Here is a 25,525-nt window from a genome sequence, read left to right as displayed (position 1 = left end):
TCCAGCACCATTTCCTCTCCCTCGAGTCACCTTCCCACCCCTCTGATACTCTTCCCCGTGCATCTGAAGGCGCTCCTTTCTGACCTGTAAATACGCTCTTCTCTGCCGCTCACCTCCACCTGGGAACAGAGACGTTCCTTGCTCGGTGAATATGCAGCCGATCCCCCTACCCTTGCAGTAGAGGGAGCCGTGTGACTCCTTTGGCTCATGGGCTTTGGGAAGCACATCCCTCTGGGCTGGCTTGCTCCTTCTGCTCTCTCCCCTTCTCCTAGAAGCTGGAAGTTAAGCCTGAGGGGGTAGCCTCGCAGATGGGGTAGTTTTTGTGCGGTGAAGAGAAGAGCTAAGGCCATCACAGGCATATTTGTAAAAGGCCTGTAAGCCACTAACATTTAGAGGCTCAGTGCCATCTGGGTTTCCCTCCACTTGAAAGGTGAGAGAGAGGGAAGGGGGAGGGAGAGAGACAAAGACAGAGAGAGAGAGAGGTTGATTCCATCTGCTGGTTCACTCTCCAGGTGGCCGCAATGGCCAGTAATGAGCCAGGCAGAAGCCAGGAGCCAGAAGCTTCTTCTGGGTCTCCCATATGGGTGCAGGGGCCCAAGCACTTGGGCCATCTTCTGCTTCTTTCCCAGGTGCATTAGCAGGGAGCTGGATCAAAGTGGAGCAGCCAGGAGATGAGCCATTGCCAGTATGGGATGCTGGCGAGGCAGGCATCGGCTTAACCTGCTAAAGCAGTGCCGGCTCCTGACGCTCCTTAAGGCTGTTTCCTGAATGCCCCTTCTTCCTCCTGGCCCTGAATAGAGCCCCTCCCATTCCCTGTACTTCCCGTCTCCATGCCACCTAAGCTATGGCTTGGAAATCCCTGAGCACGAGGGTGACTCCCAAGCCTATTCATGGTCACTGTTCTGAAAGGGCTTCGGGCTAATAACGGAACATGCTGAGCTGTTCCCAAGCTCCAGACCCACACTTCCGGACACCTCGCACTTAGAGTACTGTGGGGCAGGAAGGTGGAAATCAGCCTGTGTGTGTGAGGGGCCTAAGGAACATGAAGCACCTGGGAAAGGAATGTAGCAGAGCCTCCAGCATCTCTGGGTTTCACAGGACAAAGTGCAGCCTGTACCCCGTAACCTTACAGGTGGTCCCAGCCTTTCCCCCAAGAAAAGCACCCCGGGAGAATCTTCTCTGTCCAGAGCCAAGAGGGCTAACCGGTCTGGTTGGGTAATAAAACCTTGGGAGGAGCTGTACCTATTTCACACCAGGAAACCCTTTGTCCAGGAGAAGGGGGTAGGGGGAAGGAGGGGCAGCGGGGAGACCTGGACCCCGTTCCCTTATAGGCCCGGCCTGGGTACAGACTGTGAGCTCCGCTCTGAGTTCTCAGCTCCCAGGTTTTGTTATGAGGTGCCCACCTGGCCTGTCGGGTGTATTCTTTCCTGTAAACTTTGTAAGCTTGCTCGCCGCAGTCTGAGCGACCGGGCCCTGTGAGATCCCATCCGGAGAGGCACCATCCACCCGATCCCACTCCACCTTGGGGCCTTGCTTGCCGCTCCTCTGCGCCTCCTGCTTGAATTCTTTCTTGCGCCAGGACAAGAACCTCTGGGCGGCCATCTCCACTAACAGCAGCAAACCCGGACCTCCAGTGGCTCTCTTTCCTTCCAGGGTGGGCCTGGGACCCTGTCTGTTGTGTTACAGTTTCTCTGTGCTCCTCACTGCGGGCTCAACTTCTGGGCCCCTAATTCCACTCATCCAACCTTCCAGGCAATTCCCAGCTCTGGAAGATTCTGCTCCTTCCCCCTCTCCTTGGCATTTCCCCTCTCGGGCGCTGAGCTTTGCTCCCTGGGGCTGAAGCTCTGCACAGCCCCTTCCCCGGGGCCCCGCCTTTTCTCTTCCAGCCTCCGCCATGTCCTGTCCAGCCATGCATCCTAAAGTGTGGGTCTGCCCCTGCAGCGCCGGTGAATTGGTTGGGAGCCACTCAGCCTAATGGCCTTCGTGTCACAGCTTTGCCAGTCTCATCTTCCCATGGATGTGTCCCTCATACTCCAGGAACACTGGTTTGCTTCTTGTCCTCCACGTTCACGAAGGCAACTGCAACTCAGCCCCAACTCTGGCCCCTGCAGTTCGTGCCACTGGAAGGCCTTCTCCCAGGCCCCGCTCTCACTTCCGTCTTCCTGTTGACTTCAACCAACGTGTCAAGCCCAGTTCAGCTGCCATCTTCCCTATAGAGACTTTCCCATCATTTTGGCCTGTGGCCTGTGTGTTTGCTCCCTCTTTGCAACTGTCTTAGGAATTAGAATGAAAAACACTTGTCCCTTCTTGCCCCGGTCTTTTCTGTCCCTAGGACGGTCTGCTCCGTGGCCTCCCAGCCAGGTGTCTCTTCCCCAGGTATTTTTAGAAACAGAGTTTGTTATGGTTCAGTGTTGGTTCCCTTTCAGGAAGCGGGTGCTGGGTTGTCCCTTGCTGCAGGTGGGGGATTACCAGCGAAGCCACTGGCCGGGCTTTCCTGGCCCTATTTCCGGGAACACTCTTGAAGTTAGCAGCAATTTTTTTTTTTTGTGGCATCTTGAGCTATACACAGTCACAAGCGAAACCTGACTGCTTCGCATGTGCTCGGGGGCCTCCCAGCCAGGTGGTTCTTCCAGCGAATCTCATTCTGTAAAACCCACCACACTCCAGAGGCCAGGCAGGTGCCTGGTAGGGAACTGAGTCCTAACTGGGACTCTCCATGGGCTGAGGAGGCCCACAACTTTCTGCCCGGGTGCACGGAGCGCCGTAAACCCTCCGGCAAGAAATGGGCGGTCCTGTGCTTCTTTCAAAGCCGTGACAGGTCTGGACAGGAACTGAGGGAGAACATGAAATCTGGAGGCTGGAGTGCCGAGGGGAGATGGGGGAGGGGGGGTTGGGGGTTGGAGATCCCAGGGAGAGGGGTGAAGAGCCCCTGTTGGAGTGGCCAGTGTGCCTGGAGGCTGGGCCTGATGACCACCTCTCTGGGGGCAGGTTTCCATGCTTCAGGAATGTGGGTGCAGCACGGATGGAAATCTCATACCTGCCCCTTGCCCAGGAGGCCAAATGATAACCCAGAGAGGCTTCAAGGTCCCCTCATCCAAAGGCTCACACAGCAGGGCAGTGGGAAGTGGTGGACAGGGAGGGGTTGGGGGGTAACTGAAGAATGTGTGCCCTTCCCCCAAGGTCCCCTTCCCCTGCTGCATCCGCACCTGTGGGCAATCAGGCTGTGCCACCCACAGTCATTAGTCGGCCAAATGGCAGGTGACACCTATTCTGGCCCATGCTTAAAAAATATTTATTTGGGGGTCAACACTGTGGCGCAGTGGGTTAACGCCCTGGCCTGAAGCACCAGCATCCCATATGGGTGCTGGTTCTAGTCCCGGCTGCTTCTCTTCTGATCCAGCTCTCTGCTATGGCCTGGGAAAGCAGGAGAAGATGGCCCAAGTCCTTGGGCCCCTGCACCTGCGTGGGAGATCTGGAAGAAGCTCCTGGCTCCTGGCTTCAGATCAGCACAGCTCCGGCTGTTGCGGCCACCTGGGGAGGAAACTCTGTCTTTCAAATAAATTTTTAAAAATGTATTCGTTTGTTTCTGTTTATTGAGTTTGACAAGCAGGAGGGAGGGTGCAGCCATCACTGGCTAACTCTCCAGCTGGTGCTGGGCCAGTCCATAGTCCAGAGCTGGGAGCTCCACACAGGGTTCCCACATGGGACTCAATGGTTGAGCCCCCACCTGCTGCCGCCCAGGTGCACATTAGGAGAGGAGTGAGGACTTGAACCCAGGCACCCGACACAGGATGCTGGTGACCGGAGTGGTGTCTGAACCACCAGGCCAGATGCCTGCTTCTCTCATTTCACAGACTGAGGCCCAGAGAGGTCAAAGGGCACATCTGAGGCCACACAGCCAATGTGTGGGTGCAGTAGAGACTCAAAGATGGCACAGGAAGCTGGTGCTGTCACCAAACAACTCCGCCCTAGACTGCTGGGTTATGTCTAGGGGCGAATGCCCTTTCCATCCGCCTTCCTGCTGGCGTGTCGTGCCCTTCACATGCATTGCACTCTTGCGTGCTAGATGGAAGGGGGCAAACTCCCTGGGCAGGTGCAGCTCCTTGCCCTGCCCGCCTCTTCCCCTGCTTCTCTCCCGCTCCAACCCATCCCACGTGCACTCCCCCAACCTGCCCCTGCCACTGGCTCTCTTCCCCTCCCCATCCTTCCACCCAGCCCGGAGCCACGATGGGACCCACTCGGATCCTCTGCCATCTTCCAGCCCTCTCTGGCTCCCCGGTTCTGACACTGTTGTCCTTCATCCTTAACCTGGAGTTCAGCTCCTGCCACCAGGCTCCTTAGGTCCTGCCCGTCCTTGGCCACTCCTTCATGACCCTCCCGCTGTGCTTGTCTGTTCCCTTTCCTGGCTTGCCAGGTGCCCGGAAGTGACCTTTTCCGCAGTCAGCTGGCCTCCCTGGGTGTGGACAAATGCAAGGCACAGAGAAAAGTCCGGACTGCATTTTCCCCGTGCCTTCGTGGGGCCAAAAATTATTTCAGTGGATTGCAACGAGCATTCAAAAGAGTAAAAGACATAGAATCAAAAACATTTGCATTAAGGGGCATCGGCAATGCCAGGACAAGTACTGTCTGTGACACTTCGGCTTCCGTTGTCCCAAGTCTCCGTGTAAAGCGTATTTCTTATGGTGGGCTGCAGCCAAGAAAGTGTGAAAGTGAGAGGAGGGAGGGAAGGGTACAGGGATCTGAAATATGGTGGAGGCCCAACTGGCCCTGAGCCCTGGAGCTCCTACAAGCCCTGCGGGCGGGGCTCCCACCCTCCCCACTGTGGAGGGAAGGGGCGTGGCTCGGGAACCCACGGCAGGGACGGTCTGTAGAAGCTTCCAAGACTCACCCCCAGCACCCTCAAGCCTGCTACAAATCAAAGGCTGAAAGCTTAATCAGTAGTAATCAAGAGGAAACGTTTAAAAGGGCTATGATCCTCCAGAAAATTTTCCATGCAATTCCACCTGTGACTTCTCCAGCCCATAGAGCGAAGCCCAGAGGACCCATGGCAGGGGGGTGGCGCCAAAGCTGGGAAATCCACCGTCTTCAGTTGGACCATCGGATGCCACCGCTGAGCATGGCCAGATATGAGCCTCATGCCCGTGGCCTGGAGCCGGGTGAGCTGCCACGCGTCCCGCCAGCCTCAGCTTTGGGCAGGGACAGCCGCACCCAGAGTCACTGGCAGTAGAAGGTGAGCACGTTCTCCTGGTTGCCTCGGATCAGGATGACAGGGGGTCTGAGGTCCTGGGACAGGGTCTCCAGCCAGGCCATGTACAGGGTGCTCGGGCACTTCCCCTTCCTGCCTATGGGCAGGGTGCTGCGGGAGAAGAGGATTCGTTACCCAGGGACCTCCTGTACAGCCCAGCCGAGGCCCAGTTTCTGAGCAGCGGGTCTGTTTATTGCCCCCCACCCCCACCCCCACCCCGAAAGGATGCCCTTCCTGCTTTCCTTCAAAGCGTTACTCAAAATGCACCTGCAGCCAGGAGGATTGTGAACAAAGCCATCACCTGCAAGGCCTACAAGATCTGGTCCCCACCAGGCCCACAACCCCACCTGGTACCATGCTTGGCCTTACACACATCCCTACAGTTACAATGGTTTCCTTTCCAGTCCTTAAAAAGGGGGGCCAAGCTTACCTCAGCCTCAGGGCCTTTGCGAGTGATGCTCTCACCTCCTGGAAGGCAGTGCCCCCAGCTCATTGCCTGGTTGGCTCACTCAGGTCTCAAGCTGCCTAAATTCATCTTCTTCCGTGATGGCTCTCCCCCGAAGCAGGCCACCTGTGTCTGTCCTCACACCACCCAGCAGAGCTCTCTGCAATCTCACAGGCATCTTCAATGTATCTGTGATCCGTCTCCCCCACTGGCAGGTGCACTTGGCCCATGAGTGGTCTGTCTCGTCCCTCCCCCACCACCCGGCTTTGTCCTGTGCCTGCAACAGCTTCCAGTACGATTGGGCTCAGTGTAATCTAAGTGAGTGATCCCCCTCCCCCACCGGCCACATTAGGCCGGGCTTCCTTCTCCACGTTGTGGCCTGGACAACGTGCTGTGTTCACATGATCCAGCTGAGTGTCCTTGGCCTGCCTCCCACTCTGTGTGCACGGCGCTGGGAGCAGGGCTCCACCGCGGCCTTGGGAGGGCCCCTTGTCCTAATTGTGCAATGCTGTGCGAAGAACAAGCTGCCCTGGGAACGCTGTCTTCCTAGGGATTTCAGGAAGGAACTTTTCCTACCATCTCGAGAATTCCAAAAATGTACCGGGTTGGTTGCAGCTGCCGGCCCTTGGCTCCCAGGAAGGGCAGCATCTCTCGGGCCCAGCTGGCGCTGTGTGAAGTTGAAGCCCCAGCATCTAACACAGAAGTGCACTTGACAGTTGATTTGTTTCCCCAAAGGGCGGCCACAGCTGTGATTTCATCAAAACCTCAAAGCAGCCCTGGGGAATGGGCGGGGCCAGCAGCTCCACCCTCCTTCCCAGCCTGGGGAGCCCAGGGCTGGGGTCAGAGAAGCTGCCCCGGGGGTCCTGGCTTTGGCAAAGTCCCTCACCGCCTGGTGCCCCTCAGAGGTGAGCGAGCTCTAAAGCAGACCACCCAGGACACAGCGCCATGGAGGGGGGGCGGGGCACACTGCAAGCCCAGCAGGAGGTGAGCAAGCCTGGGCAGAGCCTGGACTCCAGCCACGCAGGGATCCTCTGCTCCCTGCCACCGCCCCCGCCCTCTGGGAAGGGTCATCGGATCCCTACACAGCTGCCTCTCCCGAAAGTCCATCCAGCCGCTGGCTTTCCTGTACACAGCAAGGTCCTGAGGACCGAGGGGGCGGGAGAACCAAGGCCTCTTGTTAGGCCTCTGTCCTGGCACCAGTGCATCCAAGGGAAAGGGAAGAGGGAATATTGAAACCAAACTCCTGATTCATCGTCACGCCAGAGGGTGAGAATGCCTTGCAGGGATTACGAAGGGACTTTAAAAGTTCCACGCAGGGGCCAGTGCCATGGCTTAGTGGATAAAGCCACCACCGGCAGTGCTGGCATCCCATGTGGGTGCCGGTTTGAGTCCTGGCTGCTCCATTTCCAATCCAGCTCTCTGCTATGGCCCGGGAAAGCAGTGGGAGATGACCCAAGTGCTTGGGCCCCTGCACCCACGTGGGAGACACGAGGAGGCTCCTGTCTCGCGTCTTCAGATCAGTGTAGCTCTGGCCGCTGCAGCCATTTGGGGAGTGAACCAGTGCATGGAAGACCTCTCTTTCTCTCTGCCTCTCTGTAACTCTGCCTTTCAAATAAATAATCTTTTTTAAAAAATAAGTTTTATGCAAAGTTCACATTATCTTTTCATTCATGTTTCTGTGAATTTAAAATTTAAAAAAAAATTTATTTGCAATTTATCTGAAAGGCAGAAGGAGACTGCTGGTTCACTCTCATATTTGCAAAAGCCAGGGCTGGACCAGGCCAAAGCCAGGAGAACAGAACTCAACCCAGGTCCTCTGAAGCGGGTGACAAGGACCCAAATACAAGTCAGCTGCTGCTCCCCAGGGTGAGTATTAGCAGGAAGCCCGAAAGCTGCATGGGGACTCGAACCCAGGTTCCGATATGGAACGCAGGCATTGCAAGCAGCATCTCAATTGCTGGGCCAAATTCTCGCTCCTCTGTGAACTTTGTGAGGACCCCTGCACCCCATTATTTTCTGGGACTGGATACAGAGACTTCAAAGGTCACCTGGGGAGCAGGTGTCTGCCTGGTCGGGGACCCGGGGACACCTGTCACCACCCATGCGGTGTGTACTTGCTCGCTTCAGCGTGATGTTCCCTCCTGCGCCCAGAGCCGACCAGGGCACAGCTGCCAATCATTGACGCGCCCTAATCCTGCTCGCAGGATGTGCATGACTGAGGTGCTAATCTTTAGGACTGAAGCCACTCCAGAACAATGGCATTTTTTGCTCAGAATTGGGTCTCTTAGCCACAAAGAAAGGCAGCCTTAGAGCGAACCAGTGCCTGCGTTGGGAGCACGGTCCCAGGCTTGGGAGCCCAACCCCACCTGCCATCTCGGAGATCCTGGGCAAGTTGTTTAACTCCACAGAGGCTGTTCCTTCATCCCTAAAATGGTTAAAATACAGTTCTGAAAATTAACAATATCCGATGCCTCAAGTACCATAGAGGCCCAGGCTATGAAGTGCAATGTTGATGACAGTCACTTGGCTTTGAGACAGGACTCTCCTAAAAAAAAAAAAAAAAAAAAAAAAAAAAAAAAAAAAAAAAAAAAAAAGGTTGGGCCAGCGTTGAGATGCAGTGGGCAAAGCCGCCGCCTACAGCACAGCATCCCATAGGAGCACTGGTTTGAGTCCCGGCTGCTCTGCTTCCCATGCAGCTCCCTGCTGATGCACTTGGGAAGGCAGCAGAGGATGGCCCAAGGACCTGGGTCCCTGCCACCCACCTGGGAGACCAGGATGAAGTTCCAGACTCCTGGCTTTGGCCTGGCCCAGCCCAGGCTGTTGTGGCCATTTGGGGAATGAACCAGTGGATGAAAGATCTTTCCTTCTCTGCCTTTCAAATCAATTTTTAAAAAGATGGCCAGCGCCGTGGCTCACTAGGCTAATCCTCTGCCTGTGGCGCCAGCACCCCAGGTTCTAGTCCCGGTTGGGGCGCCGGATTCTGTCCCGGTTGCTCCTCTTCCAGTCCAGCTCTCTGCTGTGGCCCGGGAGTGCAGTGTAGGATGGCCCAAGTTCTTGGGCCCTGCACCCACATGGGAGACCAGGAGGAAGCGCCTGGCTCCTGGCTTCGGATCGGCGCAGCGTTCCGGCCGTAGCGGCCATTTGGGGGGTGAAGCAACAGAAGGAAGACCTTTCTCTCTGTCTCTCTGTCTAACTCTGCCTGTCAAAAAAAAGGGGGGGGCAGAGAGAAGGAGGAGGGAGAGGAGAAGGAGAAAAGAGGTGTCTGATCCAGCAGGAAGGTTGTCAGGCCGGCCAGAGACTGCTGGGCTGTGTGCACAGCCCATCTCACACACGGCAGTGATAGTCACGGTAGTCGCCAAACAGCCATGTGCTACTCAAGCCGGCTCTAGCAAACGGCCCCAGAGGCTAGCCAGAGTGATCCTATCCTTTGACGGATGCTGGGAGGCTGTTTGCTCTCCCCAGCTCCCAGGGAGTGCAGGTTCCTGGGCGCCACTGCGGTCCAGGATCTAGAAGGAACTGAGGAATCCGAATTTTCCCCTGGTTCTGATGAGGCTGACCCCCCAGTGAGCTTTCAGAAACCCTGGCCGAGCCTCCAAGTTGGAGATGAACGGTGCAAAGAGGTGACTGCTCCGTGCTCCCAGGGGTGGGGGGGTCCCTTTGGGCAGCAGCTGCGGCTGCCGATGTTGGGCGGGGCGGGCACAGGCATCTGCTCCCATGTGCTCTTTTATTTGTATCAGCTAATCCCACAGGGGCGGTGGGCAGGAGGAGGGAGCTGGAAGGGACAGGTGTGAGCAGATGGTCACCTCCTGGGATCACATTCCTCACTTTCAGGACAAGGATCACAGCGTGAGAGAGGGTCTTAGAAATGATTCCTCTGAACTCCCTTGTTACACTTAGAGACACCGAGGCGGCAGACAGGAGCCGACTTCCCCTCCCACAGAGGACTAAATGTCAGATGTATTGCAACGCAGCTTCCCCGGGCGGAGCCGGCCCTCCTGAGGCTTGGGGTTGGCACATCCGTGCACCCTGGGTGGCACCCACACCATGGACTCCGCCCAAGGAAAAGTCTGTGGAGCCATCCAGGCTGAAGCCGTTGCCACTGTCATGGACTCTGACCCAGACCCGCCCTGGGTGAGCCTGGTCTTGCAAACATTCTCTGCGAGGTGCTGGCCAGACAGTATGGAAGCCTTGCATGGAAGCCCAGCCCCTTTCTTTATCTTGGTTCTCAATAGGCTTCCCTTGTAGGAAAAAACCTTCCCTCCCCCCAGCCCCTGGGAGCGTGGTTGTGCACAGCCAGCGTCCTGGGTGTGCAGCCAGTGCACGGCCTGCACCTCTGGGCTCCCGAGGGCTCTGTGCTTGGCTTTCTGCTCTGCTGTCACCAGGCCGACTCTGCTTCTCTTCAATGCCTTAAGTCCCACAGGAAAGTGTTGCAAGCGAGAGCTCCACCCAGCTGGGAATGAAATCGCTGGCTGAGAAGGGCTGCGAGCCCCTCGTCCTGCTGGGGACGCGCACGCTGGCCTCGGTGGCCTCTGGGGCCTGGGCAGAGCTCAGTGCCAGGGAGGGATGAGCAATGGCCAGCGTCGGGCCCCTGTGCTGTGACGCCATCTGCTGGCCAGAACCATGTCCACGAGACGGGGTGTTAGGGATCATTAAGAATTCTGTCCGTCCCCCCCCCCCCCCCCCCGCTGGTGCATACAAAGTGGCTGGATGGGACCAAAAGTTAGTAGGACTGCTACTGCGGAGTACTTGGGTCCCCCCAAGTCCCAGGGTGACATCTGTACCCCCAGGTGGTGGCATCAGGAGGTGGCGTCCTAGGGTGATTAGGTCCTGAGGGTGGAGCCCTCAGAATGGAATTCGTGCTTTTACACTGGAGGCCCCAGAATGTCCCCCGGCAGGCACCTCCCACCACAGAAAGGCCCCGGGGGAGGCCCAGGAAGCTGGCCCTACCCAGACACGGAAACTTCCCAGCCTCCAGAACTGAGCTCGACAGCTGTCTGGTGTCTGGTGGCTGCCCAGGGAGCGCCGCCCAGAAGGCTTCCGCTGATTCTCCAGCCCTGACGCAGGGCCTGGGGCACGGTTTGAGCATCAGCTAAGCACACCTGTTGCCGACGGCACTCTGCGCCTTGGCGGACACAGATACGTTACCGCCGTCTCGGCAGCGTGGAGCAACCACGGCCGAGTCCTCTGAATGCTCGTGGGGTCTGCAGGCCTCCCACGCTCTGGCTGGCTGCTTAGCTCCTGCCGCGGGCAGTAGCCAGGAAGCTGGAAATCAGCCAGGGGCGGGGTGGGGGTGGGGGTGGGGGGCTGAGGAAAACAAGGCCCAGGCGGGAAGGAAGGCAGCAGCGTGGGAAGCCGCCCAGGATTTCACAGTACAAAGTCCTGCCTGTACCCCAGTGACTTACAGCTGGTCCCAGCCTGCCCCACAGGGAGGCTCCCCATGAGAGTCCTCCCTGCTCCGCACCAAGTGGGTTCTTTAGCCTGATAGCGCTGGGCGGTAAAACCTTCACAGCCTTCCCTGAGGCCGGCACCCTGCCCGGAGCCCAGCTGACAGCGATGAGCAGGGAAACCGGGGGGGTGGGGGTGGGGGGGGGTGGGGGGTGGGGGGGTGGGGGGGTGGGGGTGGGGGGTTACCTAATGCACGCTCAGCAAACCCTCTGTCCTGGAGAGGAGGGAGGAGGAGGAGGAGAAACAGCAGGAAGAACTGGTCTCTTCCCTTATAAGCCCCAAGCTGAATACAGACCCAGGCTTGGCTCTCAGCTCTTTCCTGCACCGCCCGCCTGCTGCCAGGTGTGGTCTCTGCATCAGCCCTGGGAACCTTGCTTTCCCAGTCTGACTGAGTAGGCAAACTCTGAGATCCCATCTGGAGAGGCGCCGGCTGTTCTGACGGATGCCCCGCCCCTTACACCTCGATACCTTGCTTCCCGCCCCGTCTCTGTCTCAGTCTCAAACCTGAATTCTTTCTTGTGCAAAGAATCTGTTCCTCTGATCTCCACTAGCACATCCTCTCTCCAGACCACCTGCTGGCATTCTTAGCACCTGTTGACAGTCCTAGGCCCTGGAAGCTGTGCAGCCTGTCCTGGCTCGGGGGTACGGACAAACAGGTCCAGCAGGTCCTCCGCTGTCCTGTGGAATTCCCAGTTACCAGTCTCTCCCTCTGCACTGCCGACTCCAGGAGCTTGGATGGCCGTATTCTCCTTCCTACTGGCCTCAGAGAGAGCAGGGCCAGCCGAGACCCTCTCTGGACCACCGTCACCTTCCACCTCATCCTCCACTCACTCAGCCCTGGCTCACACACACCACCGGCAGCTCCGGACTGGACACAGGTTCAGTAGGACCAGGGGCTGGGGCAGGCCTACTATTTCAGGAGGAGATGGCCGATGGCCTCAGAGGGCGGGGCGTTCCCCAAACAATCTGGAATCAATTTCCTTCTGGAATGAGCTGGAACCACCCCCTTTGCCAAGCAGAGTTAGGCAGGAACAGGTGGCAAACCTGGGAAAAGCAGTGAGGAGAGGCGGCCAGTGATGCCCTGGACATGGGAGGCCCCAGACCCCTGCCAGCTGGCGCCCAGGCCAGGGGCGTGGGGCGGATGCAGACCTGGCCGTGTGCTGAGAATCCACCCAGCCAGGGCCCCTCATCAGAGCTGGCCTGCCAGCCGGCCCTCTACCGCGTTCTACTCACATGACAACCAGAGCGGCATCCCGGGAGTAATCCAGCAGAATCTCATTCAGCCTCACCTGCCGAAGGGACTGGGGCGGGGAAGGCAGGCGGTCACTGCCACGGCCCCGGGGAGCAGCCAACCCCCGCCTCTGTTTCCCCCTCATTAGTTTAGATTCTCCTGCTTCCAGGGAGGAAAGGGACCCCAGAGTGATTGCACACCAAGCGCGCCTCCTGCAGGAGGCCTTCCGTGGTTTCCCCTTGCCTGACTTTATTATCACGCCAGGAGTGACAGCGGGATGGGAGAGCCCCTCCTGGGTTCAAATCACAGCCTAGGGATTTCCTGGCAGAGAGAGCGCCTCAGCAGGTGTTGGTGCTCCCCTGAACATCCTGTCTTCATCTATACAATGGGTGTGACAATGACCTTGCAGGGGTCTCTGGGGAGGCTCAAATGAGATCCCCTATGCAGAGCAGTGTGGAGACACGGTGGGGGGGGGGGCAGGACATTGTCCTCCTGCGTAATAGACGACGGACAGCTTCTCTTGGACCCTACACTCCAGCGTTTGCCAAAAAGCCAGGTGGTTTCACAAGCTCTTTGGGACAGGATCCCAGGGCACCAGATGAGGGAGTTCCCCAAAGCCTGCATGGGGCCGGCTTGGGGCACGCTTCTTCTAACCACAAGGCCTGTCTCCAGATGGTTCAGAAACGATGCTGGCCGCTTCGCTTTAGAGTGGAGAGTTCCTGGCTGTGGAGCTGTGCTGTACTGTGCAGGGAGCTGGGCAGCACCCAGGCCTCTGCCGGTGACATAGCAGCCCCTAGGCTGACAGTAGTCAGCCAAATAGTCCCCATCCCGGGGGTGGGGGCAGCAAAATCGCCCCCAGTGGAGAACACTCAGGGAACAGACTGACCCCAGCCCGGCCCCAGCTGGTCCAGCATTCACCAAGCCCTAAAAGGCCACAGCAGCTGGTTTTTAGAAGTCCCCACCCCCTCTCTCAGCCCTCAGCAGAGTCCTGAAGGTGATGCCTAAGAAGGAGGTGGCCTTGGCCTTGGGCTGCATCTGTAGGGTAAGGGGGGAGGTCAGCTGGCATGGCTGGCCCAAGGGACAAATCTGACTCTTACACTGATCCCAGGAGTGCCTCCCACCAGGCATAGAGGAACAGGGGAGGAGGAGGGAAGGACTGGGGGCAGCCCCCGCTTTCTGTCAGGGCCACCCCAAACCAGCAGAAGGACACGTGTCCCCTGCCAAGGCTGGACGGCAGGGAGCTCCACAGCCAGGTGTCCCTTGGCCCAGGCGTCTGTGGCTTGAGGACGCCTCAGGGGCTGGCAGGGCACAGCAGGTTCCAGGTCGAGGGGAGAGAGGGTTTCGGAAGCTTAGGACACGAGGACTCATGGCCCTGGGGGTCTGGGGCCGCACCGTGACCCCCAGCGCCCCTGCCCCCAGCAGGCTCCTTCCCGCTCCTGCACCTTGATTCTGTTCTTGTTGATCTCCTCATCTGAGATCTTCCAGGGGCAGTCCCGCCTCATCTCGGCCACGGTGGCCTCGTCCTTGAAGCCGTCATTGAGGCGGAAAGGCGCGATCATGTCCTCAAACCTCTTGGTGCTAGGGACAAGAGAGGGCGGGAGGCTGGGCAGGAGGCTGGGCGGGAGGGCCCCGTGTCTGGGGGAACCAGGTCCCTGCAGGGAGTTGGAGGTGGGGCACACGGCTCAGGCTGTAAGCCGTCTGCCATTGTCATTACACTGCGGTGGCGTCCGTGTGGGGTTCAGCCTGACCATTAGATCTGGCATCCATGCAGACGTCCACGAGGCGCTCCAACGACCGAGCTGGATGGCCCCACTACCCTCTCCACTCAGCAGCTCTTTTCTGAAGCCCAACTCCTGCCAACAGTGAGCCAATTACATTACGTTCCCCATCCTCACAGGGCTCGTGGTCTTTGGTAGAAGCAGTAATCGTGAAGCAGAAGTTTGACAAAGGTACAAGTGGGGCTGGGGAGGGCCATTCTGGGACCTGAAGGAAGTTCATCCTTGCAAAGCCAGCTGGGCGCAGGGCAGGGGGCACAGGAGCCATGGGACTGGATATGCAAAGGCCCTGAGGCAGAGCCTGGCGGGTGGGCCTATGTGAAGAGCAGCAAAGGAGACACTGCAGGGCACACAGCTGGCTTTTTGGTACCCAGAATGCCCACACAGAACACTCACTGCTCAGCCCGGGGCTTCTGGTTGATGTCAGGAAGCACATGAACTTCGTGGAATCCCAGTCGAAATTTGCTCAGCAGAGAAACCATCCTGGAGGCCACAAAGATTTTTTTTTTTTAAATACACTCATTCATTCAACCAGTTTCACTGAGCACCTGCCATCTACAGCAGCCAGCAAGACAGATCAAACCTTGCCCTCACCAAGCCGACATCCTAACTCGGAGGTAGAGGAAGACAAGACTCGGCTCCCGGGATGGCCCAGGCTGCACTAGGGCCGCTCACACCGGAATGCATCTCCACACCTGCTGGGCTCTCCCGGCATGCCGGCTGGGGCCTGGGACTCTGCATTTCTAGCCAACTCCCAGCGCACACAGTGCTGCTGGTTCACGGCCCACACTCTGAGCAGGAAGGGAAGGGGGACTGAACAGCGGAAATGATAAGAGTGGTCACAGAAACGGAGGTAACACGAGAACTGCAAACAGAACCGGCAGGAGCCAGCCCTGAGTGTGGCTTGGACTTTGTATCCATCAAGGAGAAGCCTAGCTGTGATGTGAGGCAGTCAGGGAAGCCTTCACAGAGGAGGTGGCACTCTGGCTGGCTGGTGCACGCGGGTAAGATCGTTAGAGGGCAAAGGGGCAGGAGAGCACCCGCGTTGGAATCACTCAAGGAGCCTTGAGAAACTGCAGCTGCCTGGGCCCTGGCCCAGCCATTGAGTCAGAAGCTCCAGACCGGGCATGGGTGGGTGACCACCTCCAGATGATTCCGGGGCGCCTGCCTGGGAAGGAATCCAAGTGAGCAGGGTAGGGGGTCAGGGGTAGCTGGACAGGGCAGGGGAGGGAGGCAGCAGGGGCAGACAAGGCTGCGTGGCCAGGCAGAGGGCCAGCAGGTGCCACTGCTGGTTCTTCCACTGGGGCCGTGGAGTTTTGAAAGCAAAGCTGCAAGCAGGGGCTGGCTGGCTTGGGGCAGGCAGCTGCAGAGAGCAGACATGGCAGCGTGTTCGTAACCTTCACATTGAAGGCCACTGTTACTGAACGGCGCCCCGGCCTTGAGCTGAGCTAACCCCACTGACCCAGCTGCCACCCAGAGTGGGACGGGACGCTGGGACTGGGATGCCACCTTCGTGGTCTGGGGACGTGTGGGAGCTTCCGAGGTCATAGGCTGCTTTCCCCACACAACACTGTCTTTGGCCTTGCTCCAAAGGGGTCTATAGATGAAAAAGTTCTTAGCAGGGTGGGAGAAGCAAGATATGGGATGGCTGGGTTTCCCTGAACTTGTGAGGCAGTGGCCCGAGCAGGGCGTCCAGGTACACATGGAGCTGCAATCTCAGCACAGGATGAGGGTGGCGGAGGCCAGGGGTCCCTCCCGTCCTAACCTGGGTGTCATGGCCAAGGTCACTGCCAGAGCACTAGACACTGGGCAGGGACTCCTGTCTTCAGCTACGGATTGCATGACGGGGAGCAAACCTCCCCATCGACCTGCACCTTCCTGTGGCCTCCAGCTGCACCTGCAACCTCCCCTGACCTCGCCCAACTCCACCTGCCCAGCTCCTGCCTCCTGCACACCTGCGTGCCACCTGCCTACTGTTTACTCTCTCTCCTGTTTCAATTAGCTCCCATTCTGGCTTAGAGATATTTTGAAAGGAAGTTTTATATCACAATTTAAAACACAATTTATATCACAATTGAAAAAAGCCAGCATCTCTTGCCAGAAAGAGGAGACCATTAAAAACCCTTGTGGATAAACTAGCGTCTCTTAATTCCGGCCAGGTGTCGCTGCCCGCCAGCCCCTGCGCCCAGGCCTGCTTGGCAGGGTGGGAGTTAGCTCTGGCTACAGCAGAAGCACAGGCCAGGCCCGAAGCCATCAGCCCCAGCAGGGAAGGAGAAGGAACAGCCACTTATCTCCAAAGGCTACCGTGCTGCTGCCTGCCCTGTTTCTAGTCTACATCCCACACCTCGGGGACACTCCTAGGAGGATTTGAATCTGCACATCATTTCTGGGGCTGGGGAGGCCCACTCCAGGCTTTGTTTCACACCGGTTTCTCCTTGGAGAGATTTGCCGTTTGAAAACTTACCAGCCCTGCCCATCATAGCAAAGACCAAGGTGCCTGTGTCTTATCAGAGGGGGCTGGGAAGCCACAACACTGTCTGCGATGGAGAGGAAATTGCTCTGCCCAGAGCCCTGTCCAGCTCCGCCTGGCCTGGACAGACCCGGCCCTGGGCCTTGGGACGGGTGCCCCAGAGATGGTGGTCAGGAGTTGGTGGGGAGACAGCAGGGAGCAGCCTGGGGTGGGGCACCAGGGCCGCCCTCCCCACTTACGCCTTTCTCTCCTGGTCCATCCTGTTGATCTGGCCCCCGACAAACACGCGGATCTTGCACCTGCTCCACCTCTTCTTGCGGCCGAGAAGGTAGGGGATGAGGAGGGTGAGGCCTGGTAGAGAGGATCCCCGGGAGCCAAGAGAAGGCCACTCTCAGGATAGAGCACTGTGGCGGCTCTCACCCCATGCTGCTGCTAGCAAACCCCTTCCCTGGTCTGGACCTCAGTTGGCCCACCTGCACAATGGGCACACCCAACTAAACCCCAGGGGCCCGTGGTGCTGCTTGGGACAGAGTTCATGGCCTGCGTGATGTTCTTTAAAAGTTGAATGACTTGGTGGGGGGGGGGGATTGCACATGGAAATCTAGGCTATGGACAGGTCTCCAAACTTGAAAATTTGACCAGTGGAGGTGACAGCCCTATTGTCTTCCCAGACGACACCAAGGACCAGCTGTGACCATCACCATGGACTCTCCCATGCCTCGGTTTCCTTAATTGTAGAGAGGGGTTGGTAATAATGATCCCTGCCTGGGGACTACATTAGGTTAGCCCATGTACAGCACGGGGTGGCTGGGGTCCGCAGAGTGAGTGTCCAGCTTTTGTCAGCTGTCACTGAGAGAGCGTGGCGTCATCCCTAGGTATCCAAGGGGAACTGGATCCAAGACCGCCCCATGGATTCCAAGATCCAAGGATGCGTAAGCAGCTTATATAAAATCAAGTATTTCCATATACCCTTCCCACATCCTCCCATGGACTTTAAATAATCTCTAGGTTACGCATAACACCCAGTATGATGACAACGCCGTGGGAATAGTTGTTACACCGTAGGGCATAATAGCAAGCAAAAAGGCAGACGCATGTTCCACACAGATGAAAATGTCCCCCCCAGTACTCTCAACCTGCAGCTGGTGGCGTGCAAGGGTACAGCAGCCACAGACACATAGGGTGTACCGCGTTCTCTGGGGCTAAGATCTTGCACTACGGCTCTAAAACAGGCAGGCGCATTTTCAGAACAGGAGAGGGGTGTCCCTTTGTGAGTGAAGACTATGCCCCAGCCCGTCTACCCCACTGACGTCACGTGCCTGTGGCCCATGAAGATTCTGTCTTACGTTCACCCCAGCTCCTTCCTTAAGTTTCCCCATTGTATAGCAGAGAAGCTGGAGGCCAGGAACAGGGCCCAGCCAGGCTGGCCCCGGGGTCCTCGTCCCTCTGTGCTGGACTCTGGGTCCCACTGGAGGCCTTGACCCAAGGCTGTCAGGGAGAACTGGCCGAGAGACGCGGAGGTGCAGAGCGGTGGTGGCCACGGGGAGTGCGGGGACCCTGACCTCCGTCGTCGAAGAGCCAGTAGATGTCGATGGTCTTCTTGCCCTGCTCCAGCTGGAAGACAGTGCTAGCCTGCTCCTCCCGCGCCAGCGTCTCAGGCTCCGCTGCGGGACAGGGGCAGGTCAGAGCAGAACAGGGCACAGGCGAATGCCTCAGCCGCCTGCCAACAGGCCTGCGGCCCCGGGAGGTGGGCAGGCGTCCATCACCCGGGGTGTGCACCTGCGTCTGGGCAGGCCTGGCCGGAGCACTGTGCAGGCTGTTTCTGAAGCTGACCATGAGATTCTCAGGCCAGGCCTGGGGCCTGAAGCACTCCAGCGCGCCCTCTGTGCTCTCAGCTTCTCCCTTCCAGGATTTGGGTGGGCACTGGGGGGAGGGGAGGGGAGTCCCAGTACCTCCTGGGGCAGTGCATTGGCAGAAGCACATAGTCTGTGTGTGCTCTTGCACCTGCTATGGGTTCCCTCCTCCTGGGGCTCCAGTGAAAACTGCCTGCCCTTGACCAGGCCCCCAGGGGGCCTGCCATGAGCTGTCTCCCAGGGGAGAGTGCCCAAGTCTCAGAGTGGCTGACCTGCGCCAGAGACGGCTGGCCTGGCCCCACCGGTGCTGGCTGCCTTGCCGTCCTCCGCTGGGTCGAATGTGGGGTTAACTGCAACAGAGGGGGACAGCCCTGCTCAAGGCTCTCCTCCCCGGGGACATTTCAGGGTCCCCAACACAAGCAGGAAAGTCCTGCCCCTCACCCGGTCCCTGCCTTCCGCCCTGGCTCTGCACTCTCCACCACATCAGGCTTCCTCCTGCTCCTTCACAGGTCAAGCTCATGCCCACCTCAGGGCTGTGGCTGGAGGAGCAGGCTCCTGAGCTGAGAGCCCCCTTCCTCCCAGCCCTGCCCCTCACAGCAAAAGAGGGGCCCCTGGTGACCTTGGCACCCTGCCCATGCCACCGGGGCTTCCTCAGGAGTCTGCTTGTTGAGCATCTTCAAGGGCAGACAGATTTAGGGTCCCTGCTGTACCCCGAGAGCCTGCAGCAGCGTCAGTCTGAGCTCAGTGACTGCGCTGCAAAGTGGCTGCGTGCAGGTGACTGACAGCGGCTGGGGGCGAGGCCAGACCCAGCCCTGTCTGCAAAACCCCCAGTGCCTCCTTCCTGCCACTTCTAGCGCCGCTCTCCGCTTGTTTCCATGTCTTTCATCTCTTCCAAACCTCAGAGCCTCAGGACTTCCGAATGTAAAACACAGCCCGCCCGTGCCCCAGCACTGCTCTTTGAGCCCCAGTGCCAAGTCTCTGTGGCCTTCAGCCAGGCAGGCTCCTCTGCTCTCTGTTTCTCTCTGCATGACCTGCTTCATGCAACCTGGTTATGAAAGCACTGAGCGTGAGTCGGGGTGGGGGGGACTCTGAGTTCCACTCCTGGGTCTGCCCCCAGGCCCCACCGGCCCCACCGGAAGCTGGTCACTCCCCCTTTCTGGGCCTTGCTTTCTGCATTTGGAAACCTGCTGGGCTCTGAGGAACCATCAAGGGCTGGCTTTCTAGAAATCTGCCACTGTGGCTTCCTTACTAATTGTTCCCTCTTCTCTCCACGTAAAAAAAGCAAAAGGTTCTAGAACTTTCTGAGGTCTGTTCCAGTTGTTGGTTTACATTTTACTTATTCATCTAAGAGACAGAAAGACAGACACAGACAGGGCTCCCGCCTGTTGGTTCACACCCCAAATGCCTGCAACAACGGGGCTAGGCCAGGTTGAAGCTAAAGCCAAGCACTCCATCCAGGTCTCCCACGTGGTAGCAGGAACCCAGGCACTTGAGCCCTCCCACTGCCTCCAGGGTCTCCATTAGCAGGAAACCGTACTCAGGCGCTGGGGCAGGAAACGGACCCAGACACCCCGATATGAGACGCAGGCATCCTAACGGGCATCTTAACCAGTCGGCCAAACGGGCGCCCTCTTTCTGTTTTTGCTGGGGGCTCTGAGCAGGCGCGGCGCGTCCTTGCGTACTCACTGTGCGCCTGCATCACCTCCGAGACGTTGAGCCCCTCCCGCATCCGCAGGACACACACGCCGTAGCTGAGGTCAAAGGCATCGCTGCAGAGAGGGGAGGGGGGCTCAGGCTTCTCTCGGCCCGGCCCCCCCAGGCAGGCGACCTGGCTCCAGGAGACCAGACACCCGGAGTCGGTCCTTCCTCCTCCCCTCCCTTCCTCAGGGCCTCAGTTTCCCCATCGGTAGAATGTGTGGGCAGAACGGGAGAGCCCCCAGGATCCCTGGAGCTCTGCAGCCTGTGGCCCCGTGGAGCCCGCAGGCCTTCTCCTGCTACACTCAGGCAATCCTCCAAGGTCACTGTCCCCACTCCACAGGTGCAACTGCTGACTGCTGGGGAGTCACTTGCCAGTGACCCTCCACGCGAGGGCAGGACCGCCTAGGATCAGGATGATCCAGCTGAGATTACAAACCAGAGGTCAGGCATGCGCACAGACGTGGCCTCGCCCCTGCAGTAAACTGTCTACACGGGATGCCTACAAGGTCTCTGGAAAGTGTGCCCTGCCTGGCCCGCCATCTGGGTTTGCTCCAGCAGCTTAAGCAGTGTCCTCACCAGTCATGGGGACTGGGACGGGCAGGTGCCTGTCTTGGAATGTGTTGGTAGGGGAGTGGGAGTGAGAGGAGCGTGGGGATGAGCAGACGGCAGCCGAGGCAGCAGACACGGGTGCTCCCCACCTGCGGCTGGGCAGCAGCAGCAGATCTGGAGGTGGGCTCCAGCGCCCCTGCCCCCAGCCTCGGGTGCCCTAACCAGACTGCACACTGCCTCCCTGGGCAGCCTCAACGCAGAAAGGCAGCACCTCCTGCCTGGCATTCCTGGCACCGTGTCCCACAAGAGCTGAAGGTGACCAGGTCGGGAGTCATCCTGGGGTCACTGTCCTGCCCCAGAGGCTTCCGAAGCTCCCAGGGCCCTCAGCGTCCTTACCCTCAAAGTCTACGTTTTCAGCGACAGAGCAGGTGACCCTGAGCCCACATTTCTGTCTGGGCACAATCGGCCCAGCCAAGCAGCTGTGCCCTCCCCAGCAGGCCACACTCCCCACTGCTCCCTGCTGGCCCACTTCACCCTTGGGGTGGCTTGCCTAAGCCCTGCCGCCTGTGGTGTCCATGACACCCCCAACCTGCTTCTTCCCCAGCTTTGAGCAAGTGAGCGCAGCTCCCCAGGCACAGGAAGGGTCCAAGGCCCAAATCAGCAGAATGCAGGTCCCCCCGCCCCACCCTCACTCACTGCAGGATGCCGATGTAGTCTTCCACCGTGGCCGGGTGAGCCGCCTGCCAGTTCTTCTTGAATCCGACCACCAGGATGTTGGGCTTCATTCTCCCGAGCCCTGAGGCCTGCAGGGTTGGGGTGATGTGGGGGATTAGCGGGGCTCCCTCCTGAGGCAGCCAGGGCCCTCCCAGCCCCAGCTGTGCCCCGGGTCATGCCACAGGGGCTCAGGAGTGAATCCCCCACCCTCACTCCCATTTAGGGCCATCTCTGCCTGGACACATCTGCGAGAGAGGAGGGCCAAGGCTTGGGACGTCCCATTCATTGTGGATTATCCCAGCTCCTGCTTGTCTAACAAATTATTTCTCATAACAAGAACCTTGACCTTGGCTGTCAAGCCTAGAGTTTGCCTGGGTCATTGAATCCATTCATCTTTCCTATTTCTCTCTCTTTTGAATGTTTAAAATTTTTAACAGGTTTGAGGTGAAATTTACATAACCAAATTGATGGCTTTAAAGTGGCATTCACAATACCCTCCCCTGTATTTTTATAACCCCAAAAAGAGAAACCCCTATGCTTTTTTTAAATTGGGGAAAATATTCAAAGTATCGAAAAGCACTGTCATTTGTTGGCTCAGGAATGAACACTGTTATTTTATTCCCACATCTCATTTTACACGAGCATAGAGAACAGTGAAGTGAATTTCCCAGCAGAACATTCTAGATCTGGATCTGAGCGGTGGTGTTTACGTATACAAACTTAACGTGTGTCAATTATGTCTTTAAAAAATTAAAGCAGGGTGGGTTTTTGGCACAGCAGTTAAGACTCCGGGGCACTCACATTCCATGAGTACCTGCTCTGAGTCCCGGCTCCACTTCTGAGTCCAGCTTCCTGCTAGTGTGCACCCTGGGAGGTGGCAGGTGATGGCTCAAGTGCTTGGCTCCCTGGCACCCACATGGGGGAGTCTGGGACAGAGTTTCTGTCTCCCAGTTTGGCCTGGCCCAGCCCTGGCTGTTGAGAGCATTTAAGGGGTGAACCAAGGGTGGGAGATCTCTCTGTCCTTCTGTCTGACTCGATCTCTCTCTCTCTTTGACTTTCAGATGAATAACATGCATTGTAAAAAATTCTTTGTTAAGAAAATCAAAGCTCGGCAGTTGCGGGGGCCCAGCATCAGCGCACCCAGAGACACAACACAGGCGCGTCTTCCACGCAGGCCCAGCTGTGCTGAGCAGCGAGCCGTCCCAGACAGCACCTGCATGAGGCTCTGCACGCCGCTGCGCAGGTCCTCGGCGGCGACGTCCGAGTAGAAGGCCTTGATCTTCCTCTTGTTCAACCACTTGGTGTGACCACTGGTGATGAGCCGCAGCTCTGGCATCCTCTGCTTGCGTGGGCCCTGTGGGTGATGTCATGAGGGGCTGCCTCCGCCCCCCAGCCTACATCAGCCCCTCTCCTGCCCTGGAGGCTGCCCCAAGGGCTCCACGGCACCCAGACCTTGCCTCCCAGGTTCCTTTACAGAGCTGGGGTGACAGGACCTGGGGAGGGGGTGGGCATGGGGATACAGAGACAGGCAGCAGGCGACAGGCACATTGGGGAAGAAGCCTGAGAGGGCCTGGAAAGGGGAGAGACTGGGGAGCAGAGGAGCCCATGGAGCTCTGCTTGCTGCACCCCCACCCCTAGCCCGGGGGCACTCACGATGAGCACGTGGCCACAGATCATGAGGCTAAGGTTCTGGGTGAAGGTGCCCACGAAGTCCACCAGGGCCGGGCGGAAGTTCGGGGGCCCTGTGAGCACCAGGCACTGGGGGCTGAAGAGGGGAAGGGAGAGGAGCAGGAGCCATCAGGAGAGCCCCACCCCCACCCCAGGATCTGGATGTCCCAGGGTGCCCCAGGGCTTCCACCGCCTCCCAGGTCTCCCCTGAGCCACGGGTGGCCTCAAACAAGGCTCTGCAGGCTTGGGGTTGTTTGGCTGTGACTCCAGGGTGACTTCCGGGGCCTCTGCAGCAATTTTGATGGCCATCTCCCACCAAGGGGCATCCCTTGTCCTTTCTGCTCAGACCACCGGTGCTCTTGCCCAGGCCAGTCGCCTGCAAACTCACCATGTAACCTGAGCAGGGGATCGAGCCTCTGCATGGGGAGGCAGCAGAGGGTCATGGCCAAGGGCCTCTGCAGAGTGCAGCAGCCATTCACCGGCTGTATGACCAGGCTCTGCACTCTCGGGGCCTCGCTGTCCCTGTCTGTGACCAGGTCAGTATCATCGCGAGCCTGGGGGTGGGGGTTACCAGGAGGCCGTGCAGGGCACGATGCGAGGTACCTGGCTCACGGTAAGTGTGACAAACCCAAGGGGACTCAAAAACGTTTGTGGGAAAGTAGAAAACAAGCTTATTTTGGCTCGAAGGCAAAGAAAAAGTCACGCCCAGCTTTGTCATAGAACACGGTTTCCAGGAACTTTTTGAAGTCCCCGCAGAGAGCCTGCAGGGGACACGGCCGGGAGTGGCAGGTGCGTGATCACCCTTGTCAAGGAGCAGAGCTGCTATTGAAGAGGGCCTGAGGAGCCGGGTAACCCCCAGCCTTCTGGGATGGCCGTGCTGGAAATTCCAAGTCACCCCATGGTAGTGCACGTCCTGCTGCGGATGCTGAGGGACAGCGGTCCCTCCACTGGCTCAGCACCCCCCCACTCAGGCCTGCGGGCCGAATGGCTCTCCCCCACCTCTGGCCCGTCCCCGAGTGGGGCCAGGCCCACCCTGGCTCTGCCTAGGTCAGGCGGCAGGTTGAGGCCTGGGGTCTCGGGGGCGGTGCCCCAGAAGCTCTGCTCACCGGTAGTTCTTGATGTGGTCCTCCACCTCATTGAGGCCCACGGCGTAGCTCAGGGCCAGGTTGTAGGAGCCAGCCTGCACTGAGGAGCCCCAGTTAACCTCTGGGGGAGGGAGGGTGAGAGGAAGGTGTGAAACGGCCAGGAGAAGCCAGCCACATGGAGGAAGGGGGTGGGGAGGACTGTCAGCCTTCTTCAGCCCTGGACACCTGTGGGAGTGGGCGCACCTGGCAGGTAGACACCTGTGGGAGCGGGCGCACCTGGCAGGTGGACACCAGTGGGAGCGATGTCCAGGAACCCTGCTTGCTGCACGGAGACCCCTGCCCCATGTCCAAGCTTCGTCCTTTCAAACAGCCACCGCTTGGTCACCCCCCGAGCCCTGGGTGAGCACACCAGCAGGTGACCACTCATGGGAGGCTGGCCCTGGGGAAGGGGCTTGTGCAGCCCTGGGGGCACCCTGGCCAGAGAACTGTTTGGTCCCGGGAGCTGGGGTGGCCGAGCAGCACAGGTGTGGGCTCTGCACAGGTGGGTCTCTTGGGCTGCTCGCCCGGTGGGGAGGCACGGATGAGAGGGAGCCATGGCGGGCGCAGAGCTGGCGCATGGCAACCTCCAGGAGGGAGAGGTGGGCACCCACCTGGCTTCTTGTAGATCACGTAGAGCAGGAGGAAGAGGATGACGCCGATGGCGATGAGGGCCGCCCACCAGGTGAGGAGGAACATGATGACGACAGAGACCACTGCCCCAAACAGCGCCGACCACTTGCTGTAGTATCGGAAGGAGGGTCTCCACCCTGGGCGGGGGGCACAGGTCAGTGGGGATGCCCCCTACCTCTGGAGATGCCTCCTGCCAGAGTTGCTGGCCTGGGGCTGGGCGACAGTGTCCCCGGTGCCCAGACCTGGGTCCAGCCTGTGCCCCCCAGCCGTGGGCATAAAGGGCCCCATCCACTCTGCCTCTTGGGACTGGTCCTCCGGGGAGGACCACATGCCCCCCCCCCCGGGCTGGCATTTCACCATATGCACAGGCTACACCACACAGCAAAGGCTCAGCTCTGGCCAGGCAGGGCCACAGGATGTCTAAGATGGAGGGAAAGGGACACTCTGCCCCAGCCCACACCATCGGCCAACCCAGGCTGCCACCAGCCACAGCCGCCTTGTGGCACCACGCACACCGTGGCCTAAGTAAAGCCTGGCCTGGTAACGGGCCCACTGGCCATTGGGAGCTCATTGGTGCCTTGTTGGGCAGAAGCTCAGTTACTTCCTCACGTTTTATCGCAGTGTGGCGAATGCAGTTAATACCAGAACCTTGCACATTTCCAAATCGCCAAAGGTCCT

The 25,525-nt window shown here is 58.7% G+C and overlaps 1 protein-coding gene across 2 annotated transcripts in view; it reads right to left on the bottom strand.

Annotated features, from left to right (window-relative positions):
* Positions 1-5,214: 5,214 nt before the first annotated feature.
* Positions 5,215-25,525, bottom strand: part of SLC12A3 (solute carrier family 12 member 3) — a 33,924-nt gene continuing 13,613 nt past the window's right edge. Inside the window, exons 14-27 of one of the 2 annotated variants that reach the window (XM_051846612.2) lie at positions 24,829-24,984; positions 24,200-24,299; positions 23,079-23,190; positions 22,639-22,779; positions 21,408-21,514; positions 20,151-20,233; positions 18,737-18,814; positions 18,174-18,275; positions 16,851-16,962; positions 14,538-14,624; positions 13,809-13,944; positions 12,369-12,436; positions 12,047-12,179; positions 5,282-5,356 (exon numbers count right to left, since the gene is read on the bottom strand). In XM_051846612.2, the coding sequence (XP_051702572.2) occupies positions 12,074-12,179; positions 12,369-12,436; positions 13,809-13,944; positions 14,538-14,624; positions 16,851-16,962; positions 18,174-18,275; positions 18,737-18,814; positions 20,151-20,233; positions 21,408-21,514; positions 22,639-22,779; positions 23,079-23,190; positions 24,200-24,299; positions 24,829-24,984 (1,388 nt within the window). In that variant the 3' untranslated portion in view covers positions 5,282-5,356; positions 12,047-12,073. 2 annotated transcript variants of the gene reach the window in all.

This window comes from Oryctolagus cuniculus, chromosome 18, assembly GCF_964237555.1.
Source record: "Oryctolagus cuniculus chromosome 18, mOryCun1.1, whole genome shotgun sequence".
NCBI classification, from domain to species: domain Eukaryota; kingdom Metazoa; phylum Chordata; class Mammalia; order Lagomorpha; family Leporidae; genus Oryctolagus; species Oryctolagus cuniculus.
Note: the sequence above shows the minus strand (reverse complement) of the source record. Positions and strands in the feature narration are given on the sequence as shown.